The 13,613-nt window shown below is 41.6% G+C and overlaps 1 protein-coding gene across 1 annotated transcript in view; it reads right to left on the bottom strand.

Annotated features, from left to right (window-relative positions):
• The window catches only part of LOC128236780 (uncharacterized), a 48,664-nt gene that overhangs the window by 4,083 nt on the left and 30,968 nt on the right, over nt 1–13,613 (bottom strand). The window contains exons 3-7 of the mRNA XM_052951893.1: nt 5,289–5,481; nt 2,567–2,818; nt 2,146–2,321; nt 1,234–1,396; nt 441–799 (exon numbers count right to left, since the gene is read on the bottom strand). Coding sequence (XP_052807853.1) covers nt 441–799; nt 1,234–1,396; nt 2,146–2,321; nt 2,567–2,818; nt 5,289–5,481 — 1,143 coding nt within the window. The remainder of the gene's footprint in view (nt 1–440; nt 800–1,233; nt 1,397–2,145; nt 2,322–2,566; nt 2,819–5,288; nt 5,482–13,613) is intronic.

The raw sequence follows: 13,613 nt of genomic DNA, 5'->3' as shown, positions 1-13,613 counted from the left end.
CAGCCAAATTCGATTCCAGTTCTCCAATGAAGTTTTCTAATCTATTCGGAGGGTAGAACAATGTCATATTTTGTGGTCGATCATGTGACAATGTTAAGTTTTAATGTGTTTATATATTTTTGTGTGTCTGCTATATCTTTAGCTCATCCCTTTATCTTCTGCTATTCGGAGGGTAAATGAATGGCATATTTTGAGGTCGTTCATGTTACATGTTGCGATTTAATGTGTTTATATATTTTCGTGTGTCTGCTGTATTTTTAGCCGAACCTTTTACCTTTATTGTGTGTGTTTTCATTCTTATTTTCTCATATATACATGTAGATCATACATATCTTGATAAAGTATACGAAAGTCGTGTACCGAAATAAACCATGAGACAGTATTTGATTTTTCTGTTTTGGGGTGTTAGTTGAGAGAAATGAGTTAGAAATGCTTTTTACCTTTGGGAATCTATCAACTAGTTCCCTCTTATATATTGTTCCTTTTGAAGCTGCAACACCTTTTTGTCCCAGCTGGTTACGGTTTAAAGCAGATATAACATCAATGAATTTTGAGTGTTGTTTCAGCATAGCGTCATGTGTGTTTACTCTAGATTCCAGTTCAGCGTGGTTTTCATTCTGTCTTTGCACGTATTTGTCCAACGAAAATGAAATTTTGGTTAGAGCATTTATGCATGTTTCAAATTTGTCATCACTTGTCTTTTCTCTTCTCTTGATATATATTGTTAGAGCCTTAGTTTTTTCTGTTAGACTCTCTAGCAGTTCTAGCTCAGTCTTTTGCCCACTTACGAACTGCATTCCTGTTAAAAAACAACAACAAAAAACCTTTTAATAAACGTTATATTTTTACTCTTTTCATCATTTCAATATAGGATGACCATATTTGTTTCATTTAACTAAAAGCAAACCATTGCATTGAATCCTTATCCTAGTCCTATATTGTAATTTGATACACTGCTGAAGTTTAAAATCAGGGGCCATATTCATGAAACAACTTAAGTAACTTTTCTGAGTTCACTTTCAAGAGATTAACAATCTATTTATAGTTAATACGTAATGTTGAAAAAAGCAAGAAAATCATAATCTTATGAAAATTAAAATAGACTCGAAATAATCTTTGTATTTCATTTATATTTACACTAAGTTGAAATATATCTTTAAAATACTTATGAATACAGTCCAAGATGCCTTGATGGTTAACGAACTGAGCTAACTTCAATATTTTACAACATACCGTTGGATTTCCAGTAAGTAAGCTGATCAATAATTTCTTTTTCTTCGGACGGCTTCATCTCCTTGATAACTTGAGTCATCAGTTCAAAGCATTTTTCGTACCTTTCTGTGTCCCATTCTTTGAAATCTACATGAGCCCATTGGTTTCGTACCTCGAGTCTTATCTGCAGTTGTTTAACAATATTTTTTCACTCTATCGTTAACATCTTTAACACTCACAATAAGGCTAATTTTCATATTTAACATTTTACATTTCAACAATGACAGTAAGTCAATTTAATCTTCTCTGACCGTTTTAATTAAGATGGTAACTCCAAAAACATTTATTTATCATGTTAATCTAATGTTTATTAATTATGTGTGTGTTGTCTTGTGACGTTGATCGTCTCCAATATGCCTGTTAAGCCTTGATATGCGCGCCATGAAATACTAGAATAAAACCTACAGGGAAAGCCCAGTAGCCAACTTTTGAACGATAACCAAGATTACAAGGTTTGTGGCTTAACCGACACGATAAAAGGAGACGACGTCACAACACTAAAAAGACTGGTAATATATGTCTTTTAATTCCTGTATAAATACATGAAAACCGCCTTGGAACGGTCAGCGAAATACTTAAAGATTAAACAAGTGTATTGGTATTTTACATCACATGTACCCAACATTTATCAACAAAGTGTTAATGTAATGATTAAGCGGTCATAACATGTTCAGTGTATTCTTGAAACTTATTATAGTGGAAGTATCATATTTACATGTAACGAATTCTAAATAGTTTATTATTTTATCATGACAGTTTTTACGTCAAAACTGAACATGATCATCAACTGAATATACAAAGAATTATACTTAGATGTTTGCGTTTAAATGCAACTTTGATGATAATACTGAAAGTGTCTCAGAAATACCTTACTTTGTCAGCGACTGTTTTTATAGGCTGTGGAAATAAGTGCATTTTTTCAATTATTTTTAGAAGAGTTCTTTGATCACACGTGTTATCAAATCCTTTATAATGGACCTTTTCACTTTTCACGAACAGCTTTGAAAAGTCTACAGCATTCTTCACCCGATAATCAAATTTCGCCCAATCTGCAAAGATTGGAACATTAGTATAATCATAATTGTTTACACTAGATAAGTTTCATATATGGATTTGTAGAATGACTGAGAAGTAAGTCTGACATAAAATTCAAAATGCTTTTAAAGGTATACAAAAATACGATAGCATGTTCTGTCTTAAATTATAATATATATGATGTCCAGAAAAGGGTTACCTCGCGTAATTTAACAAAACAAAATGCCATTTTGGAACATTGCTATTGGCGGTTCTATACCTGGTATGTCATTGACTTTCAGTAGTTGTGCGTTATTGTTTATGTTTCTATAGTTCATATCTTGGTTCGTAGGAGGATATTGCTTTAAATAATTTGGAAACTGTTGAGCTTCAATTTCGTTTTTGAACTTTTGGTACTCAGCTTCGACAATCGGCCCAACGTACGTCCTTAGAGGTGGTGAAACCACGTCATTTAGACATAAACCAACGATCAGCCATCGTTTTTGTTCCTCTCCAATGTCAGCTTTGGTCACTTAAATAGCAATAAAAATTGTCCATGATTTTGAAACATAAATTATTGAATAATTGAAATTAAAAAATAGTGTATTGAGATGTGCTTGAAAGTTTAAAATATGCATAATATTCACCTTAGTACATTAATAATCTAAAAGTATCGACCCTGTGTATCAAACTTTGATATGTAGCACACACGTATAGAGATAACCGCGGCGGTCAGGGTACGGAACACACACAAAACATTCACGATTTTGTTAACCTGCTTTAATATTTAAAACAAACACGGTATGCGCTTCAAAGACATACGTTCAAAGTCAAACGTCGTCATATGCCTGGTGACATGTCAGTCACAATAACACAGTCTTTGTAGCTCAGGCCGTTCGAAAGGGAACTTTTGAATTACAAATAAACTATTTTAAGGACACAATTAATAAATCGTTTGTTTGGCAGTTTCCTACCAACATTCGTAGGCGTGGGAAAGTAATTGTTTTTTGGTTCTAGTTGTTATTTTACCGTAACAAACAACGTAAACAAAATACATCACTTAGGGATCGGGGGTCGGGAAATGCCAAACAAACTATTTCTTATTAGTGGCCTTATTCAAAAAGATTGTGAAATAAAAATGTACTAATTTGTGTTATATATATATATATATATATATTGTATAACAGCACTTTACCGGCAAGAAAAATACGTTTTCGTTAGTTTCGTTCGATTGTTTTATCCTATTTATCCACAAAGGGAATGTCTATATGAAATGGGACAAACATTTTATTTTTAGGGTAGGGGAATTGACTAGAAATGAAATGCATAAACTTATGTTATAACAAAATACTTAGTGAACAATTTAAAATGTCCGCACACAATTAGGGTCATATAATGTATAGTTTTATATATGGTATATAATATGAAATAATTATTTGCTGCCCCCCCACACCCCACGTTGGCCCAGGTGTACGAGAATGCATTTCTGCAATTGATATAGCACCGGTAATGGCATTGCTTTGTCAGTTTCAATGGGAATCTATGATATTGTCATGAATTAAAAATTTTCGCGTATGATATTACGAAATATAGGAAGGTTTGTTTATGACAATGTGATTTGAAAAACCTTCTCCTTTTTTCAAGTGAGATACAATACGTACAGAATTATAAATATAGTGGATGTAGGTAAGATACTTTGGCGGGGCCAGCTTCGGCCGCCAGGGACATAATATGAACACTCTTGTTAAAAGTCCATTTCATGAGACAATCTTCCAAATATCAAAGCTTTCGGTGTTGAGGTTGAAGAAATAAGATTGCTTTGATATTGTAACGACCAACACGCTATGCCAGACGTTATTAGGTAAACTAAAAAAACTAAAAAAAATAATTGGAACACACTTGGTTAAGAACCGCTCCATGATGCTTCAATCCAAATATTAAGGGACTGGGGTATAGGCCTTGTGGAATAGCAGGAGAAAAAATATTATTTGTTTTTACTATATAAGAATTATTTCTGTTACTGATTCCTTAGGATACAGTATCGCAGTCTATGTCGGTAATCCATATTTAAAGCAATATACAAGCACTTCAAAGATCTACAACAAATGTATGAAGTCACTGTTCATTTGGCCGAATTTGTGAAAATGGTGAACTTTATGATGCTATTTCATGTAAATGTTTTATAACAGAAACGATCGTTTATGCCTCAATCACACTTGCTCTAAGACAAGGATACGGCGGCCCCATGCCCCCGAGATCGAAAGATACGTGCGGTGGCTGCACATGATCTGCGGCGGCCTCAGGGTCAACCAACGGCTTATCCCTATATTTTACAGACCGTAGGGGTCGCCGTAGGAAAACAGCTCGGAGTTAACTTTTTTTCATTTCTAGGTTCGACGTAACAGTTAGACATGCCTTAGAGCGGCTCCACGGCGACCCTACGTCGGACAAACGGTGGATTTTCGTTTGTCGTGCTGCTGCCCTAGGGTCTATTAAATTACAATTGACTTTTGCGATCCCACAAAAACTCGCGGTGACCACAGGAATTCTACGGGCGCCCTTTTGCAGCTTTAAGCCCGCCAAACGGTGCCCGTCAGGTGGCCTTGCGGTATGTGGCACACCCTGCGGGCAACGTAAGGCTCCTGTACGATCGATGCATGGTATCTGTACGGCCCCGTGGCAGTTAATTCCGTGTGTGGAGCAGGTATATATACAAGTTGTATTACCTTTTTTCTGCCTTGTTATTTTTTAAAGACCTACGGCCGCCGCAGGGACGTCCTAAGACAACATTGCGTCATCACTTCAAAGGCCGTTCGGCCGTCCAAGGTTTTCTGTAACCGAAAATTCAAAGTATACCGTGCGGCAACCCTATCATTTATGACTGCTATAGTATGTGACCGTGGAAATGCTGCGGCCTACCTATAATTGCCTTGATCGTTGATATATGCAAATGTGACTGAGGTATTAATCTATCCATAACACGGAATGTTAAATAGACCGACCCGATTCAAATTTGTCCATCCCAGAAGGTTCCATTTGTTTAGGTATTTCTTGCACCTTCACTTTCAGATCATCAATTCGGCTTTGTAGTTTAAGTGTTGAATGGGCAGCAGTAAGCGTTTGCAGGTAATCAACCGAGTCCGTTATGCCCATCGCGACATCAGAGCGCTCTATAAGAATTTCGTCTTTCTCCAGCTGTTTATGATAAGCAACATACAGTTAATGAAATATAAACAATAAAACGTTGGATTTTTTTTAATATTATAGTTCCTCAGAGGCTGAAGCCTTCGTACAATTATGACACGCATTGGATCCTCAATCAAACTGGTCACTTACCATAATGTGAATTGGAGCCATGATCAACAAGGCCACATACCATGAAAATAATTGGAACCTCGATCCGCCTGGTAGCTTACCATGACGCAAATGTGAGCCTTTATCGGCCTGGTCACTTACCATGATGTGAATTGGAGCCATGATCAACAATGCCACATACCATGACAATAATTTGAACCTCGATCCACCTGGTCATTTACCATGACGCAAATGTGAGCCTTTATCAGCCTGGTCACTTACCATGATGTGAATTGGAGCTATGATCAACAAGGCCACATGCCATGACAATAATTGGAGCCTCGATCCGCCTGGTCACTTACCATGACGCAAATGGAGCCCTTGATCAGCCTGGTCACTTACCATGATGTGAATTGGAGCTATTATCAACAAGGCCACATACCATGACAATAATTGGAGCCTCGATCCGCCTGGTCACTTACCATGACGCAAATGGACTCCTTGAACAGCCTGGTCACCTTCCATGATGTGAATTGAAGCCTCGATCAACAAGGCCACATACCATGACAATAATTGGAGCCTCGATCGGCCTGGTCACTTACCATGACGCAAATGGAGCCCTTGATCAGCCTGGTCACTTACCATGATGTGAATTAAAGCCTCGATCAACAAGGCCACATACCATGAAAATAATTGGAGCCTCGATTTGCCTGTTCACTTACCATGACGCAAATGGAGCCCTTGATCAGCCTGGTCACTTACCATGATGTGAATTGAAGCCTCGATCAACAAGGCAATACACTATAACAATAATCGGACCCACGATCCGCCTGGTCACTTACCATGTCGCAAATGTGAACCTTTATCAGCCTGTTCACTTACCATGATGTGAATTGGAGCTATGATCAACAAGGCCACATACCATGACAATAATTGGAGCCTCGATCCGCCTGTTCACTTACCATGACGCAAATGGAGCCCTTGATCAGCCTGGTCACTTACCATGATGTGAATTGCAGCCTCTATCAACAAGGCCACATACCAGGAGCTTCGAACCGCCTGGTAACATACCATGACGCAAATGGAGCCCTCGATCAGCCTGGTCACTTACCATGATGTGAATTGAAGCCTCGATCAACAAGACCACACACCATGACAATAATCGGAGCCTCGATCCGCCTGGTCACTTACCATGACGCAAATGGAGCCCTTGATCAGCCTGGTCACTTACCATGATATGAATTGAAGCCTCGATCAACAAGACCGCATACCATGACAATAATTGGAGCCTCGATCCGCCTGGTCACTTACCATGACGCAAATGGAGCCCTTGATCAGCCTGGTCACTTACCATGATGTGAATTGAAGCCTCGATCAACAAGGCCACATTACATGACAATAATTGGAGCCTCGATCCGCCTGGTCACTTACCATGACGCAAATGGAGCCCTTGATCAGCCTTGTCACTTACCATGATGTGAATTGGAGCTATTATCAACAAGGCCACATACAATGACAATAATTGGAGCCTCGATCCGCCTGGTCACTTACCATGACGCAAATGGAGCCCTTGATCAGCCTGGTCACTTACCATGATGTGAATTGAAGCCTCGATCAACAAGGCCACATACCATGACAATAATTGGAGCCTCGATCCCTCTGGTCACTTACCATGACGCAAATGGAGCCCTTGATCAGCCTGGTCACTTACCATGATGTGAATTGAAGCCTCGATCAACAAGGCAATACACTATAACAATAATCGGACCCACGATCCGCCTGGTCACTTACCATGTCGCAAATGTGAGCCTTTATCAGCCTGTTCACTTACCATGATGTGAATTGGAGCTATGATCAACAAGGCCACATACCATGACAATAATTGGAGCCTCGATCCGCCTGTTCACTTACCATGACGCAAATGGAGCCCTTGATCAGCCTGGTCACTTACCATGATGTGAATTGCAGCCTCTATCAACAAGGCCACATACCAGGAGCTTCGAACCGCCTGGTAACATACCATGACGCAAATGGAGCCCTCGATCAGCCTGGTCACTTACCATGATGTGAATTGAAGCCTCGATCAACAAGACCACACACCATGACAATAATCGGAGCCTCGATCCGCCTGGTCACTTACCATGACGCAAATGGAGCCCTTGATCAGCCTGGTCACTTACCATGATATGAATTGAAGCCTCGATCAACAAGACCGCATACCATGACAATAATTGGAGCCTCGATCCGCCTGGTCACTTACCATGACGCAAATGGAGCCCTTGATCAGCCTGGTCACTTACCATGATGTGAATTGAAGCCTCGATCGACAAGGCCACATTACATGACAATAATTGGAGCCTCGATCCGCCTGGTCACTTACCATGACGCAAATGGAGCCCTTGATCAGCCTTGTCACTTACCATGATGTGAATTGGAGCTATTATCAACAAGGCCACATACAATGACAATAATTGGAGCCTCGATCCGCCTGGTCACTTACCATGACGCAAATGGAGCCCTTGATCAGCCTGGTCACTTACCATGATGTGAATTGAAGCCTCGATCAACAAGGCCACATACCATGACAATAATTGGAGCCTCGATCCCTCTGGTCACTTACCATGACGCAAATGGAGCCCTTGATCAGCCTGGTCACTTACCATGATGTGAATTGAAGCCTCGATCAACAAGGCAATACACTATAACAATAATCGGACCCACGATCCGCCTGGTCACTTACCATGTCGCAAATGTGAGCCTTTATCAGCCTGTTCACTTACCATGATGTGAATTGGAGCTATGATCAACAAGGCCACATACCATGACAATAATTGGAGCCTCGATCCGCCTGTTCACTTACCATGACGCAAATGGAGCCCTTGATCAGCCTGGTCACTTACCATGATGTGAATTGCAGCCTCTGTCAACAAGGCCACATACCAGGAGCTTCGAACCGCCTGGTCACATACCATGACGCAAATGGAGCCCTCGATCAGCCTGGTCACTTACCATGATGTGAATTGAAGCCTCGATCAACAAGACCACACACCATGACAATAATTGGAGCCTCGATCCTCCTGGTCACTTACCATGACGCAAATGGACTCCTTGAACAGCCTGGTCACCTTCCATGATGTGAATTGAAGCCTCGATCAACAAGGCCACATACCATGACAATAATTGGAGCCTCGATCGGCCTGGTCACTTACCATGACGCAAATGGAGCCCTTGATCAGCCTGGTCACTTACCATGATGTGAATTAAAGCCTCGATCAACAAGGCCACATACCATGAAAATAATTGGAGCCTCGATTTGCCTGTTCACTTACCATGACGCAAATGGAGCCCTTGATCAGCCTGGTCACTTACCATGATGTGAATTGAAGCCTCGATCAACAAGGCAATACACTATAACAATAATCGGACCCACGATCCGCCTGGTCACTTACCATGTCGCAAATGTGAGCCTTTATCAGCCTGTTCACTTACCATGATGTGAATTGGAGCTATGATCAACAAGGCCACATACCATGACAATAATTGGAGCCTCGATCCGCCTGTTCACTTACCATGACGCAAATGGAGCCCTTGATCAGCCTGGTCACTTACCATGATGTGAATTGCAGCCTCTATCAACAAGGCCACATACCAGGAGCTTCGAACCGCCTGGTAACATACCATGACGCAAATGGAGCCCTCGATCAGCCTGGTCACTTACCATGATGTGAATTGAAGCCTCGATCAACAAGACCACACATCATGACAATAATCGGAGCCTCGATCCGCCTGGTCACTTACCATGACGCAAATGGAGCCCTTGATCAGCCTGGTCACTTACCATGATATGAATTGAAGCCTCGATCAACAAGACCGCATACCATGACAATAATTGGAGCCTCGATCCGCCTGGTCACTTACCATGACGCAAATGGAGCCCTTGATCAGCCTGGTCACTTACCATGATGTGAATTGAAGCCTCGATCAACAAGGCCACATTACATGACAATAATTGGAGCCTCGATCCGCCTGGTCACTTACCATGACGCAAATGGAGCCCTTGATCAGCCTTGTCACTTACCATGATGTGAATTGGAGCTATTATCAACAAGGCCACATACAATGACAATAATTGGAGCCTCGATCCGCCTGGTCACTTACCATGACGCAAATGGAGCCCTTGATCAGCCTGGTCACTTACCATGATGTGAATTGAAGCCTCGATCAACAAGGCCACATACCATGACAATAATTGGAGCCTCGATCCCTCTGGTCACTTACCATGACGCAAATGGAACCCTTGATCAGCCTGGTCACTTACCATGATGTGAATTGAAGCCTCGATCAACAAGGCAATACACTATAACAATAATCGGACCCACGATCCGCCTGGTCACTTACCATGTCGCAAATGTGAGCCTTTATCAGCCTGTTCACTTACCATGATGTGAATTGGAGCTATGATCAACAAGGCCACATACCATGACAATAATTGGAGCCTCGATCCGCCTGTTCACTTACCATGACGCAAATGGAGCCCTTGATCAGCCTGGTCACTTACCATGATGTGAATTGCAGCCTCTATCAACAAGGCCACATACCAGGAGCTTCGAACCGCCTGGTCACATACCATGACGCAAATGGAGCCCTCGATCAGCCTGGTCACTTACCATGATGTGAATTGAAGCCTCGATCAACAAGACCACACACCATGACAATAATCGGAGCCTCGATCCGCCTGGTCACTTACCATGACGCAAATGGAGCCCTTGATCAGCCTGGTCACTTACCATGATGTGAATTGAAGCCTCGATCAACAAGGCCACATACAATGACAATAATTGGAGCCTCGATCCGCCTGGTCACTTACCATGACGCAAATGGAGCCCTTGATCAGCCTGGTCACTTACCATGATGTGAATTGAAGCCTCGATCAACAAGGCCACATTACATGACAATAATTGGAGCCTCGATCCGCCTGGTCATTACCATGACGCAAATGGAGCCCTTGATCAGCCTTGTCACTTACCATGATGTGAATTGAAGCCTCGATCAACAAGGCCACATACCATGACAATAATTGGAGCCTCGATTCCGCCTGGTCTTTTACTATGACGCAAATGTGAGCCTTTATCAGCCTTGTCACTTACCATGATGTGAATTGGAGCTATTATCAACAAGGCCACATACAATGACAATAATTGGAGCCTCGATCCGCCTGGTCACTTACCATGACGCAAATGGAGCCCTTGATCAGCCTGGTCACTTACCATGATGTGAATTGAAGCCTCGATCAACAAGGCCACACACCATGACAATAATTGGAGCCTCGATCGGCCTGGTCACTTACCATGACGCAAATGGAGCCCTTGATCAGCCTGGTCACTTACCATGATGTGAATTAAAGCCTCGATCAACAAGGCCACATACCATGAAAATAATTGGAGCTTTGAACCGCATGGTCACTTACCATGACGCAAATGGAACAAAGACGCGAATGAGAGCCTCGATCCGCCTGGCCACTTACCATGACATGAATGTTAGCCTCAATCTACTTTGCCACATACCATGACACGAATGTGAGCCTCAATCTGCTTTGCCCTTTACCTTGACACGAATGTTAGCCTCAATCAACTTTGCCATATACCAAGACGCATATGAGAGCCTCGATCCGCCTGGCCAATTACCATGACACGAATGTTAGCCTCAATTAACTTTGTCACATACCATGACACAACTGTGAGCCTCAATCTACTTTGCCACATACCATGACACGAATGTGAGCATCGATCCGCTTTGCCACTTACCATGACACGAATGTTAACCTCAATCTATTTTGCCACATACCATGACACGAATGTGAAGTTCAGTCTTCTTTAACACATACCACGATACGAATGTGATCCTCAATCTACTGTGCCACATACTATTACGCGAATGAGAGTCTCGATCCGCCTGGGCACTTCCCATGACACGAGTGTTAGCCTCAATATACTTTGTCACATACCATGAAACAAATGTGAGCCTCAATCTACTTTGCCACGTACCATGACACGAATGTGAGCCGCGATCCGCCTGGCCACTTACCATGACACGAATGAGAGCCTCGATCCGCCTGGCCACTTACCAAGACACGAGAGTTAGCCTCAATATACTTTGCCACATACCATGAAACAAATGTGAGCCTCAATTTACTTTGCCACGTACCATGACACGAATGTGAGCATCGATCCGCTTGGGTACTTACCATGACACGAATGTTAACCTCAATCTATTTTGCCACATACCATGACACGAATGTGAAGTTCAGTCTCCTTTAACACATACCACGATACGAATGTGATCCTCAATCTACTGTGCCACATACTATTACGCGAATGAGAGTCTCGATCCGCCTGGGCACTTCCCATGACACGAGTGTTAGCCTCAATATACTTTGTCACATACCATGAAACAAATGTGAGCCTCAATCTACTTTGCCACGTACCATGACACGAATGTGAGCCGCGATCCGCCTGGCCACTTACCATGACACGAATGAGAGCCTCGATCCGCCTGGCCACTTACCAAGACACGAGAGTTAGCCTCAATATACTTTGCCACATACCATGAAACAAATGTGAGCCTCAATTTACTTTGCCACATACCATGACACGAATGTGAGCCTCAATCCGCCTGACTACTTACCATGACACGGATGTAAGCCTCACTCCGCCTGACCACTTACCATGACACGAACTTAAGCCTTACTCCGCCTGACCACTTACCAGGACACGAATGTTAGCCTCACTTAACTTTGCCACATACTAAGACGCGAATGAAAGCCTCACTCCGCCTGACCACTTACCATGACACGGATGTGAGCATCGATCCGCCTGGCCACTTACCATGGTACGAATGTAAGCCTCACTCCGCCTGACAACTTACCATGACACGAGTGTTAGCCTCACACAACTTTGCCACATACCATGACACGAATGTAAGCGTTTGCACGCGACAAAGGGACGTAACCAGTACAATCATTTTTAATCTATATATTAATGAGTTCTCTTCCTTCCAACGATCAAAGGGACATACGGGTATTTTTATTACTGAGGAAATCGCGGATATAATATGCATATTTTTTTGCAGATGACGTGGCGAACTGCGCTGACACTGCTATTGAATTACAATTACAACTAAATTTTATTTTGGAATTCTGCGAAAGTACTGGTATGACTATTAATCAAAAGAAAACAGAAATAATCGTGTTTAGAAAGGCCGGACTCTGCGGTCATACGAGCATTGGTGTTTTAATGGCATCCAGGTAAATGTTACATCGGTATACAAGTACATGGGACTCATATTCACGCCCAAATTATCCTGGACAAAGGCAAAATCTAAATTAGCTGCACAAGCCCGAAAGTCAATTTATGCTATAAAGGCCTACCAGAGGGCTTTTGGAAACTTTTCCCACACTGAATTTTTGATTCTATGGGTAAGCTTATACTTATTGACGGTGCTGAAATATATGGTACGGAAATATCTAATATTCTTGAACAAGTACAAATTCAATATTGTAAGGAATTCCTTGGGGAAATAATTATGTTAACGATTGTGTTGCGATGGGGGAATGCGGGAGGTTTCCTCTATGTATTGATCATCATGTAAATAAAATTAAGTACTGGTGCAAACCACAGTGGCTTGATTACAAAGGCTCATTAAAGTCACAATAAATAATTTCAACTAGCCAAAATGATATTTTATACATACTTGAACATGTATATCATCAACATAATACATTGCCATAAACATAAAATGAGAATATACACAATTCAAAAATAACCTATACTGTAATCATATTAAAGTAAAAGACAAAACTGATTCGAAAATGTGGGAGACTCAACACGATGTGATACATATAAGCATTTTAAAACTTTGTTAAATGCAGAAAAATATTTATGGATTAATCTACCATTTTATGTAAGGAAATCGTTAACGAGATTTCGATGTTCTAGCCATAAATTGTTTATTGAGACTGGTCGACATTTGGGTAT

The sequence above is a fragment of the Mya arenaria genome, chromosome 6, assembly GCF_026914265.1.
Source record: "Mya arenaria isolate MELC-2E11 chromosome 6, ASM2691426v1".
Classification (NCBI taxonomy): domain Eukaryota; kingdom Metazoa; phylum Mollusca; class Bivalvia; order Myida; family Myidae; genus Mya; species Mya arenaria.
This window is presented reverse-complemented; position numbering and strand designations above follow the sequence as displayed.